We start from the raw sequence: 11,587 nt of genomic DNA on the forward strand, positions 1-11,587 counted from the left end.
GCCCCCGCCGCCCCCACCCGAGCCCAGCGAGGCCCCGTGCGCCGACGAGGAGTGCTTCTCCGGCGACGGCACCACGCCGCCGGTGGCCCTGCCCACGCTGGTGCCCCAGGCCGAGGCGCGGCCCCTCCTGAAGGTCAAGCAACTGACCCAGAACTCGGCCACCCTCACGGTGCAGCTGCCCAGCCCGTTCACGCGCATGTACACGCTGGAGCGCTTCAACAACAGCCGCGCATCCACCGTGTCCCGGCTGACCAAGCCACAGGAGGACATCCGCCTCACCGACCTGCCCACGCTCACCAACCACACATACTGCGTGGTGTCCACAAGCTCTGGGCTGCACCACAACCACACCTGCCTCACCATCGGCCTGCCCAAGCCGCCTGGCCCGCCGGGCCCCGGGCCCAGCCCGTCCACGGCCACGCACTACATCATGACCGTCCTGGGCTGCCTGTTTGGCATGGTGCTGGTGCTGGGCGCCGTCTACCACTGCCTGCGCCGGCGGAGGCGCCGGGACGAGAAGCACAAGAAGGCGGCCGCAGCCGGCAGCCTCAAGAAGACCATCATAGAGCTCAAGTACGGGCCCGAGCTGGAGGCCCCCGGCCTGGCCCCGCTGTCCCAGGGCCCGCTCCTGGGCCCCGAGGCCGTGACTCGCATCCCGTACCTGCCGGCGGGCGCCGGCGAGGTGGAGCAGTACAAGCTGGTGGAGAGCAGCGAGACGCCCAAGGCCAGCAAGGGCAACTACATGGACATTCGCACGGGCGAGCAGGGGGAGCGCAGGGACTGCGAGCTGGGCCGGCCCGGCCCTGACAGCCAGAGCTCCGTGGCCGAGATCTCCACCATCGCCAAGGAGGTGGACAAGGTCAACCAGATCATCAACAACTGCATCGACGCGCTCAAGTCCGAGGCCACCTCCTTCCAGGGCGGCAAGTCCGGGGCCGTGTCCACGGCTGAGCCGCAGCTGGTGCTGCTGTCGGAGCCGCTGGCCGGCAAGCACGGCTTCCTGTCCCCCGTCTACAAGGACGCTTTCGGCCATGGCATGCAGCGGCACCACAGCGTGGAGGCGGCCACGGGGCCGCCGCGTGCCAGCACCTCATCCAGCGGCTCGGCGCGCAGCCCGCGAGCCTTCTGCGCCGAGGCCGCCGGTGCGCACAAGGCCACAGCCACCGAGGCCAAGTACATTGAGAAGAGCTCCCCTGCCACCGACGCCATCCTCACTGTGACGCCCGCGGCCACCGTGCTGCGGGCCGAGGCCGAGAAAGGCCGCCACTATGGCGAGCACCGGCACTCATACCCCGGCTCCCATCCTGCCGAGCCGCCTGCGCCCCCCGCGCCCCCGCCCCACGATAGCCTGGGTGGCCGCAAGGCGTCCATCCTGGAGCCGCTGACCCGGCCGCGGCCCCGCGAGCTGGCCTACTCGCAGCTGTCCCCGCAGTACCACAACCTGAGCTACTCCTCCAGCCCCGAGTACACCTGCAGGGCCTCCCAGAGCATCTGGGAGCGCTTCAGACTGAGCCGGCGGCGCCACAAGGACGACGAGGAGTTCATGGCGGCCGGCCACGCCCTGCGCAAGAAGGTTCAGTTCGCCAAAGACGAGGACCTCCACGACATCCTGGACTACTGGAAGGGCGTGTCGGCCCAGCACAAGTCCTGAGCCCGCGGCCAGCACCCGCCCCGCACCTTCCCCGGAGCTCGTGACATCCACGGGACCAAAAAGGACACTAGACCTTCTGCAGCTATTCATAACCCAGAGACTCGCACGCAACGCGCCACACACGTCCACACATGTAGACACACATGCAGACATGCATACACGTGCACACACATGCACAGACACATGCACACACGTGCACACACATCGGGAGACGCACACACAGACCTGCTCACACATGTACGTGCACACACACAGAGACACACATGCGTGCACACGCATGTGCACACAGACACGCATGCGGCCAGTGTGGAAGCCTCGGCCCAGAGAGTGGGGAGGGGGCGCCACCAGTCACAACAGAAGATGAGCCGTGGCCTCCACACACGCACTGTGCGCGCGCGTGCGTGCACACACACACACACATAAGGGACTTGAGAAAACTGTGTCTGGGGATGGGGGTGGGGGAGGGGACTTTTTTCATTATTACCTTTCCTCTTCGATTCTTCTCTGCCTTCTTGATCTTCCACTCTGTCTTTATTTTCTTCCTTTTTTAAAGAAAAAATAATTAAACTTCTCTTAAAGACATCAAACACCAGACACGAGGGGTGCGGCCGGCGTGGCCACCCGGCTGCTCCCACGGTCGCCTCGTCCTCGTTTGCTATGGATCCCTCCTCAGTCCATCTCTTTGCTGCCAACTCCAGAGGCCACAGAAGAGGGGCAGAGCGAGTGAGGCGGCTGGGTGGCCTCCAGGACACGCCTGGAGCCCTGCAGGGCACAAGGGGCATGGGGAGGGCTGTGCCTGGGGTGGCTGGAAGGGGTGCGGGCTGGGTGCGTGTGCTCTGTCCCCGTCCCCAGTGTATGCTGTCATCGTCCCGTTGTACAGAAAAATATTTCTATATTTGCAATGTTTGCTGTAAAACGAGAAAGAGACTATGTCTACTAAAAAAAAAAAATCTGCAAAGGGAAAAACCCAAATGCTTGTACTGGGTTTTTACTGTGGGGGTTTAGGGAAAGATTTGGGTTTCTTTTATGTGCTGTTTAGCGGGGGGGCGGGGAGCAGTATTGATTTTGGCCTTGGGTTGGGGCTGGGGTTACAAGTAGGGTCACCACTGAGCCCTCCTCCCAGGAGAACAGGAGCGGGAGCACACGAGCGCCCACGCTGGGTTGGAGAAGGTGCAGAGGCAGTGTGGATGGGGCAGGAAGGAGCTAGGGCCACGTGTCTGAGAGGCGTGGGTGTGAGTGGGTGGCCAGAGGTGACAGGTGGCTGGTGTGGCTTTGCGGGTGAGTGGGGCAAACTGGAGAGGGTTGGCAGGTGAGTCAGAGCCTGAGCCCTGTGGCCGGACCCACGGACCACTGCACAGGCACCTCACCCTCCCTGATGTGACCCCAAATTCGGAGTGAGTGAGCAGTTTGAGTGTATGAACCGCGCCAGACCGTTCAAACTCCAAAGAAAAGCCCCTGTCCGTGGCCGGCGCCAGTGCCATTTGCCCCGGAGGCCACAGGCCCCCAGCCCTGCGTCCAGCAGAACCACCTTCTCCCAGAGGAGCTGGCGGCCAGGGTCCTGCAGGGAGGGGCATCTCGCCCGGGCCCCTCCCTCCCTCCGCCAGCCCTGGGGCTGGCCCTCCTGCCTCACCCCCATCTCCCCAGCACCGCTGGCCTGGCCACCCCAGGCCCTCCCCGCTCCTTCCTAAGGCCTCACCCTCTCCGCCCAGGGCAAACCCAGACTCGACTCAACTGACCAAGACCCAGTCAGGCACTGGCGGGGGGAGGGGGGGTTGGTGCTGGATCCCAGAGGCAACAGGGGACCCTGAGACACGTCGGGGCAGGGAGCAGAGTGACGGAAGCAGGTTTTCAGAATCCGGAGGGTCAGCAGGAAAGGACTCAGGGCTGGGAACAGCCATAAGAGCAGCAGCCTCTGTTTGTACACCTCCAGTGACGGGGAGCTCACCCCTCTGTCTGTAGCTCTTTCCAGCTTTAGGTCCCTCCCTGAGACGGAGGGGAAACCTGTGGCTTCCTGGAGGGGGTGGTGTTCGGTCTGGATAAGGGAACCACAGTGAGAAGGGGTGGAGGCTACGAAGTCAGGAGAGGTCAGCATCCTTGTGGGCTCAGGACTGAGCTCGGAGTGCAGGATGAGGACCCGCGAGGTGCACCCTGCCCTGGTCCGGGATCGGCGCCCCGTGTCCCAGAGGCAGGTGACGGGTTCAAAGGGCAAAAGCAGAGGCTCAAACCCAGGTTCTGCCACTCATGACCACATGACCACAGCACATTGCTGAGCTCCGTGCATCTCAGCGGGGATGCTGACGCCTACCCCTCCTCCACCATGCAGGGTTACCGAGAAGGGCACGTGGCGCGTGGGACCATACTGATTGCACATCAGGTGTCCATGTGCACAATAACGCTGCCTCGCCAGCAACCACAATGCATTACTGCTCACGCCCCCGGGTGGTTGGCTAGGTGGTTCTGCGGCTCTCGGTCAGCCCCCCCGTACCTGGGGCGGCTGGTGGGGACAGGGTGACAGGTGACACGGACACAGGAAGGGCTAAAGAATTAGGTCCATCTGGACACGGAGGCCAAATGCAGGGCCAAGCAGCCGGTATTCGCCCTGACCAGGGCAGACCTCAGAGCCGAGCGTGCAGCAAATCCAAGATGGGTATTCCTGAGGTTTCATGCATTCTTTCATTTAACCTGCAATTACAGAGCACCTACTGTGTACCGACACGCCAGAGACGCCGAGACCTGTCCCCTCCTTTGAGAATGAATCAGTCACAGCCCCCCCCAGGAAAGAGGTGACACCCCAAAATAGAGTAATTCAAGGGGGGGTGCCTACAAAGGAGAGAGGGTGTGGGGGAGCCACGCAGGATAGCAGCAGCCATGCTGGCAGCACGTGGTGGCCCATCGGGTGACGGAGAAGCCACGGGACGAAGCCTTGTGCAGAGACAAGCCAGCGCCCTGGCGAGGGGCCTCCCGCGGAGGACCACCAGCCCGAAGTGACTCCACGGGAGGGCGCGGGGGCATGTGTGTCGACTCCACCCTCCTCCCTTCTCTGGCAGGGCTCCCCGTTGGCCAAATAGCCAGAACACAGGACGCAGAGAGCCCAGGGATGAAGTCCATACGTGTCAGCCCATGGAGGGGGGCAGGGAAAGATGTGCTCAAGGGAGGGGGCGAATGGGAGAGGTGGCCATTGACCTGCCAGCCCAGCGGCAGTGACGAGGTGCCAGGGGAGCGCAGAGAAGGAGACTGTCCGTACCCTCGCAGTGGGGGGGAGACTTCTCAGGGCGGTCAAGACCTCAAAGGACAAACAGGCATGGGAGACAGGCATGGGACCCCACGCCTCCCCAAGGGGCAGGTAGGTGCAGCTGGAGATCAGCAGCTGGGGCAGTTTGGGGCTGGGGGCTGCTGGGACCCCCAGAACTGAGATGGCCCGCTTGCAACCATAAAGAGATTAGAGTCGGGCTGTGGGCACGGTGGGGGGGGCTGCTGATGGCAGTTTCTAGAATAACAACCTCTATTGATTTTTTCTTATCTCAAAAGTAATCCTTTTATTACATAAATTTTAGAAGACAGTTAACCGTAAAGAAGAAAATCACCATCTCAGCACCCCAAGATAAGCTATGGGTCACATTTTGGTATGTGTCTTTCTAGCTCCTCTCCCCTATAAATGCAGCCGGCTTGGGGTTTACACGCTGTCACCAATTGTGCCAAGAAGCATGTCCTTGCTTTCTGTACCGCGTACCTCCCTCTGGAGCCTCTGTTCTCCTTGAGGGGGTAGAGGGTGTGGCACACAGAGATGGGAGCCATGGCAGGTTGTTCGCAGGCTCTAGTAAAGACGTTGACCGTGTGTGCGGGAGAGAGGGGGGATCGTCGATCGTGGCTGAGTAAGGAGGGATGAGGCTTACTGTTTAACAGGGAGGATGGTCTTCGCTGGCTCCACGGACAGCTCACCCACCTGCCAGGGACAGGGTAGTACCCAGGGCGATGCAGGTGCTGGGGTAACTATGGGATGGGAGCTCGAGGGAGGTCTCCTTTGATCTCTGCACACGCACAGCACCTTTTCTCACCCCACCTCATGGCCTTTTTGTTCTACTCTCTGGGAGGTTTTTTGTGTTGTGATGTTTAAAATACAAAATAATTATAGGGTCATTGGAAATAGTACGGAGTCTCCCAGCTGCCCATTCCCCGACGCTAAGATCTGACCGCCGCACAGCACCGGAACCAGGAAGGTGCAATTATGTCCGCCAGGCTGCAGATCTTGACCAGCCTTCACGTGCACTCGTGTGTGTGTGTGCTCTGCAAATTCATCCCGTGTCTATGGATTTGTGTAATCGGCACCACGGTCAAGACACGCAACGACGCCTGGAGCCCTCCCCCGTGCCTCCAGCTCCACCCCTGGCCCCGGCCCCACCACTCTGTTCATCTCTGTCATTTTCAGAATGTTGTATAAATGGGATCAGACACTATGTAACTTCTGGACGTTGGTTCTTTCCTGAGCATCGGCCTCTGAGATACATCGGGTTCACGCATGTATTTGGTATGTTGTTCTTCTGCTGAGTAATATTCCATTGTAGAGACGATATGCAAAGTCTGTTTGACCATTCATTCGCCTCTTGAAGGACATCTGGGTCGTTTCCGGTTTGGGGCTATTACAAATAAAGCTGCTATGAAAATCTATAGGTTTTGGTGTGAACTGAAATTTTTTTCCTCTTAAATCCTGAAAGATATTTTTGCTGGACATTGAGTTCGGATTTTCAGAATTCGTATTTTCTTCCAGCATTCAAAAAATGCTACCTTCTGGCCTTCGTGGTTTTAGATGAGAAATCAGCCGTTCCAAGTGTTATTCTTTGCAAGTCATGTGTTATTTCTCTCTGGCTGCTTTCAAGATGTTTTCTTTGTGCTTAGTTTTCAGAAGTGTGATGACAATATGTCTCGACATAGATTTTTTTTCCCCCTTATTTGGAGTTTGCTCAGCTTCTTGAATCTGTACGTTTAGGCCTTTCACCAAATTGGGGAAATTTTTAGCTATTCAAAATATTTTTTCAAGTCATTAAAAATAAAGTAGGCTATTTGTACAATCACAAAAGTTGGAGACGCAATCAAGAGCTGGGGCAGGGTGGAGCGATACGGTTCATCTCCCCCACGAGGACACTCCTTCAAGACAGGGAGAAGGGGCTCTTCTATCGAACGCATAGTCACCAACACAGAGAGTCAAGGAAAACGAAGATATGGAGGGACATGTTCCAAATGAAAGTACAAGATAAAACTTCAGGGAAAGACCATAATGAAATGGAGATAAGTGATTTAACTGCCAAGGAATTCAAAATAATGGCCCTAAAGATGTGCACCAAGATTGGGATGAACAAAGTGAGAACTTCAACAAAGGCATAGAAGATACAAGAAAGTACCAAACAGAAGACACAGAAACATGGAATATAAGAACCGAAATGAAAAATACAGTAAAGGGACCTAATAGCAGACAAGATGAAGCAGAAGAAAGGATCAGAACACTCGGAAGACAGAGCAGTGGAGTTCACCCGGTCAGAACAGCAAAAAGGGTGAAAAGGAGTGAAGACAGCATAAGGGAATTATCGAACAACAGGTGCACCAACATTCCCAATAGGGGCTCCCAAAAGGAGAAGAGACAACGAAAGGGGCAGAACACATATTTGAAGAAATAATGGCTGAAAACTTCCCTAAGCTGGGTAAGGAAACAGACATCCAGACTGAAGAAGCTGAAAAAGTTCAAAATAAGATGAAGCCAAAAGACCCACACCAAGATGCATTATAATCAAAGTGTCAGAAGTTAAAAACAAGGAGACAGTCCTAAAAGCAGCAAGAGAAAAACAACTTTTATGTGCAAGGGAACCCTTAAAACCAGATTTTTCATCAGGAACTCTGCGGGCCAGTGGCAAGGGAGTGGCATCATATATTCAAAGTACTGAAAGAAGAAAAGCTCCTACCGAGACTATTCTACTAGGCGAAGCTGTCATTCAGAATGGAAGGAGAGATTAAGTTTTCCAGGCAAGCAGAAGCTAAAAGAATTTACCACTAGACCAGCCTTACAAGAAATGTTAAAGGGACTTTTTTTTAAGATTTTATTTATTTATTTGACAGAGATAGAGACAGCCAGCGAGAGGGAACACAAGCAGGGGGAGTGGGAGAGGAAGAAGCAGGCTCCCAATGGAGCAGGGAGCCCGATGTGGGGCTTGATCCCAGGACCCTGGGATCCTGACCTGAGCCGAAGGCAGATGCTTAACCGACAGAGCCACCCAGGCACCCCTAGAATGCATTTAAACTTCCATTATTATCAACTTAATATAGACCATTATAAGCATAAGTTGTTTCATGTATGCCTCATGGTAACCACAGAGCAAAAACATACAGTACATACAGAAAAGAGAAAAGGACTGTAAGCATACTACTCCAGGAAATTATCAAATCACAAAGGCAGCAAGTGAAGACAGGAACAGAGGAACTGTAAGACAGCCAGAAAACAATGAACAAAAGGGCAATAAGTATATACTTATCAATATTTACTTTACATATCAATGGACTTAATTCTCCAATAAAGAGACACAGGGTAGGGGAGCCTGGGTGGCTCAGTCGGTGAAGTGTCTGCCTTCTGCTAAGGTCATGATCCTGAAGTCTGGGACTGAGCCCCACATTGGGCTCCTGCTTCTCCCTCCGCCTCCTCTCCCCCTCCCCTGCTCCTGCTCTCTTGCTTTCTCACTCTCTCTCAAATAAATAAATAAGTAAAATATTTTTAAAAAGGACACAGAGTAGCTGAATGGATAAAAAACAGCAACAACAAAAAACCCAAGACCTACTTATACACTGCCTCCAGGAGACTTACTTCAGATGTAAGGACACACAGACTGAAGGTGAAGGGATGGAAAAGAGATTCCATGTAAATGGAAACCAAAAGAGAGCTGGGGTAGCTATACTCATACCAGACAAAACAGACTGTAAAACAAAGACTATAATAAAAGGCAAAGAAGGGCACTACATAATGATAAAGGGATCAACCCAACAAGAGGATAGAACATTTATAAATATTTATGCACCCAACATAGGAGGCACACATAAATATATAAAATAAACACGAACAGACCTAAAGGGAGAAATGGACAACTGTACAATCATAGAGGACTTTAATACACTTACATCAATGGATAGATCATTCAGACGGAAAGCCAACAAGGAAACGCTGGCTGACATGTTAGACCAGATGCACTTCACAGGTATGTACAGAACATTCTATGTAAACACTATAGAACACATATTCTTCTCAAACACACATGGAGAATTTTCCAGGATAGATCACATGTTGGGCCACAAAACAAGTCTTAATAAATTTAAGAAAACTGATATCATATCCAGAATCTTCTGATCCTAAGGGCATGAAGCTAGAAATGACAAGAAAACTGGAAAATTCACAGGTATGTGGAGATTAAATAACACGCTGGAGAACAACGAATGGGTCAAAGAAAACGCCAAAAGAGGGATAAAAAATACCTTGAGATGAATGAAAACGGAAATACAATACACCAGAAGTAACAGAATGCAGCAAGAGGAGTTCTGAGAAAGGACGTCCCAGTGATACAGGCCCAGCTCAAGACACAAGGACAGAGCTCAAGTAGACGCTAACTCCGCATCTCAAAGACCTGGGAGGACAAGCCAAGCCCGAAGTAAGCAGAAGGAAGGAAATAATACAGATCAGAGGGGAGATAAATGAAACAGAGACTAGAAAGACTGTAGCAAAGACCAATGAAACTGACAGCTGGTTTTCTGAAAAGACAAATAAGACTAACGAACCTTTAGCGAGACTCACCAAGAAAAAAAGAGAGGACTCAAAGAAATCAGAAATGAGAGAAGATGTTATAACTCATATAGAAACACAAAGGATCATAAGAGACTACTATGGAAAATTATATGCCAACAAACTGGACAACCTAGAAGAAATGGGTAAATTCCTAGAAACATGCAACCTACCAAGACTGGATCACAAAGAATTAGAAAATCTGAACAGACTGATTACTAGTAAGGAGACTGAATCTATAATCAAAAACCTTCCAAGAAACAAAAAGTCCAGGACCACATGGCTTCACTGGCAAATTCCACCAAACATTTAAAAAAGAGTTAATACCAATTCTTCTCACACTCTTCAAAAAAATATAAAAGGGCAGAACACTTCTAAATTTATTGTACAAGGACTGTTACTCTGATATCAAAACCAGACAAGGACACCACAGGAAAAGTAAATTACAGGCCAATATCCCTGATGAACATAGATGCAAAAATCCTCAACAAAATATTGGCGAACTGAATTCAACAATACATTAAAAGGAGCATATACTATGATCAAGGGGGATTTATTTGAGGGATGCAAGGATGGCTTGACATCCACAAATCAAGTGATACACCACATTAACAAAATAAAGGATAAAAATATTTTTTATCATCTCAATAGACGCAGAAAAAGCATTTGACAAAATTCAACATTCATGATTAAAAAAATTCTCTCAACAAAGTGGGTACAGAGGGAACGTACCTCAACATAATAAAGGCCATACAGGACAAGCCCACAGCTGACATCACACTCAATGGTTAAAAGCTGAGAGCTTTTCCTCTAAGATCAGGAACAAGACAAACATGTCCACCCTCATCACTTTTATTCAACACATTACTGGAAGTCCTAGTGAGACAATTAGGGAAGACAAAGAAAATGTGTCCAAATCAGAAAGGAAGAAGTTAAAGTGCCAGCATTTTTTAAAAAGATTTTATTTATTTATGAGAGAGAGTGAGCACATGCAGGAGCGAGTAGGGGAAGGAGCAGAGGGAAAGGGAGAAGCAGACTTGATGTGGGACTCAATCTCAGGACCGAGATCATGACCAAGAAACGCTTAGCTGAGTCACCCAGGTGCCCCCAAAAGTGCCACTATTTGCAGATGACATGGTATTATATATAGAAAACCCTGAACGCACCACCAAAAAACTGTTAGAATAAATTAATTCAGTAAAGTCATAGCATACAAAATTAAAGTACAAAAATCGGTTACATTTCTATACACTAATAATAAACCATCAGAAAGAGAAATTAAGAAAACAATCCCATTTACAACTGCACCAAAAAGAATAAAATACCTAGGAATAAATTTAATCAAGTTGGTGAAAGGCCTGTACACTGAAAACTATGACATTAATGGAAGAAACTGAACAAGACACAAATAAATGGAAAGATGTTCTGTGCTTACGGATTAGAAGAATCAGTATCATTAAAATATCCATACTACCCAAAGCAATTTACACATTCAATGCAATCCCGGTAAAAATTCTACAGAATTCCATTTTTCACAGAAACAGAACCACAAAAATACAAAGGACTCACACAACTCAGTAGCAAAACAAAACAATCTGACTTAAAAATGGGGAGAAGATCCGAATAGCATTTTTGAAAGAAGACGTACAGATGGCCAACAGATACATGAAAAGGCACTCAACATCACTCATCATCAAGGAAATGCAAATCGAACCACAGTGAGATACCACCTCACACCTATAAAAGTTGCTACTATCACAAAGACAAGAAGGAACAGGTGCTGGTGAGGACGGGCACAAAAGGAAGCCTGTGTCCCATTGGTGAGAATGCAAACTGGTGGCAGCCACTCTGAAACAGTATGGAGGCGCCTTACCAAGTTCAAGACAGAACTACCATCTGATCCAGCAGTTCCACTCCTGGTATTTATCCTAAAACAGACACTAACTTGAAAAGCTGTCTGCACCCCAATGTTCACTGCAGCATCATTCACTGCAGGTAAGACACAGAGCAGCTAAGTTTCCATAGATGGACGAACAGATTAAAAAATGTGGCATCTGGACAGACCGCGGACCCGCACGCTTGAGACAGCAGACTGAGAAGGGAGCTCCGGGAGCACACGTGGGAAC

At 51.2% G+C, this 11,587-nt stretch overlaps 1 protein-coding gene across 1 annotated transcript in view; it reads left to right on the top strand.

Moving 5' to 3' along the window:
• The window catches only part of ELFN1 (extracellular leucine rich repeat and fibronectin type III domain containing 1), a 65,016-nt gene extending 62,393 nt beyond the window's left edge, over positions 1–2,623 (top strand). Inside the window, exon 4 of the mRNA XM_034669695.1 lies at positions 1–2,623. This exon is cut by the window's left edge and continues 36 nt beyond it. Within this exon, the coding sequence (XP_034525586.1) occupies positions 1–1,651 (1,651 nt within the window). The 3' untranslated portion in view covers positions 1,652–2,623.
• Positions 2,624–11,587: the final 8,964 nt, after the last annotated feature.

Source organism: Ailuropoda melanoleuca, chromosome 10, assembly GCF_002007445.2.
Source record: "Ailuropoda melanoleuca isolate Jingjing chromosome 10, ASM200744v2, whole genome shotgun sequence".
In the NCBI taxonomy this organism is placed as follows: Eukaryota; Metazoa; Chordata; class Mammalia; order Carnivora; family Ursidae; genus Ailuropoda; species Ailuropoda melanoleuca.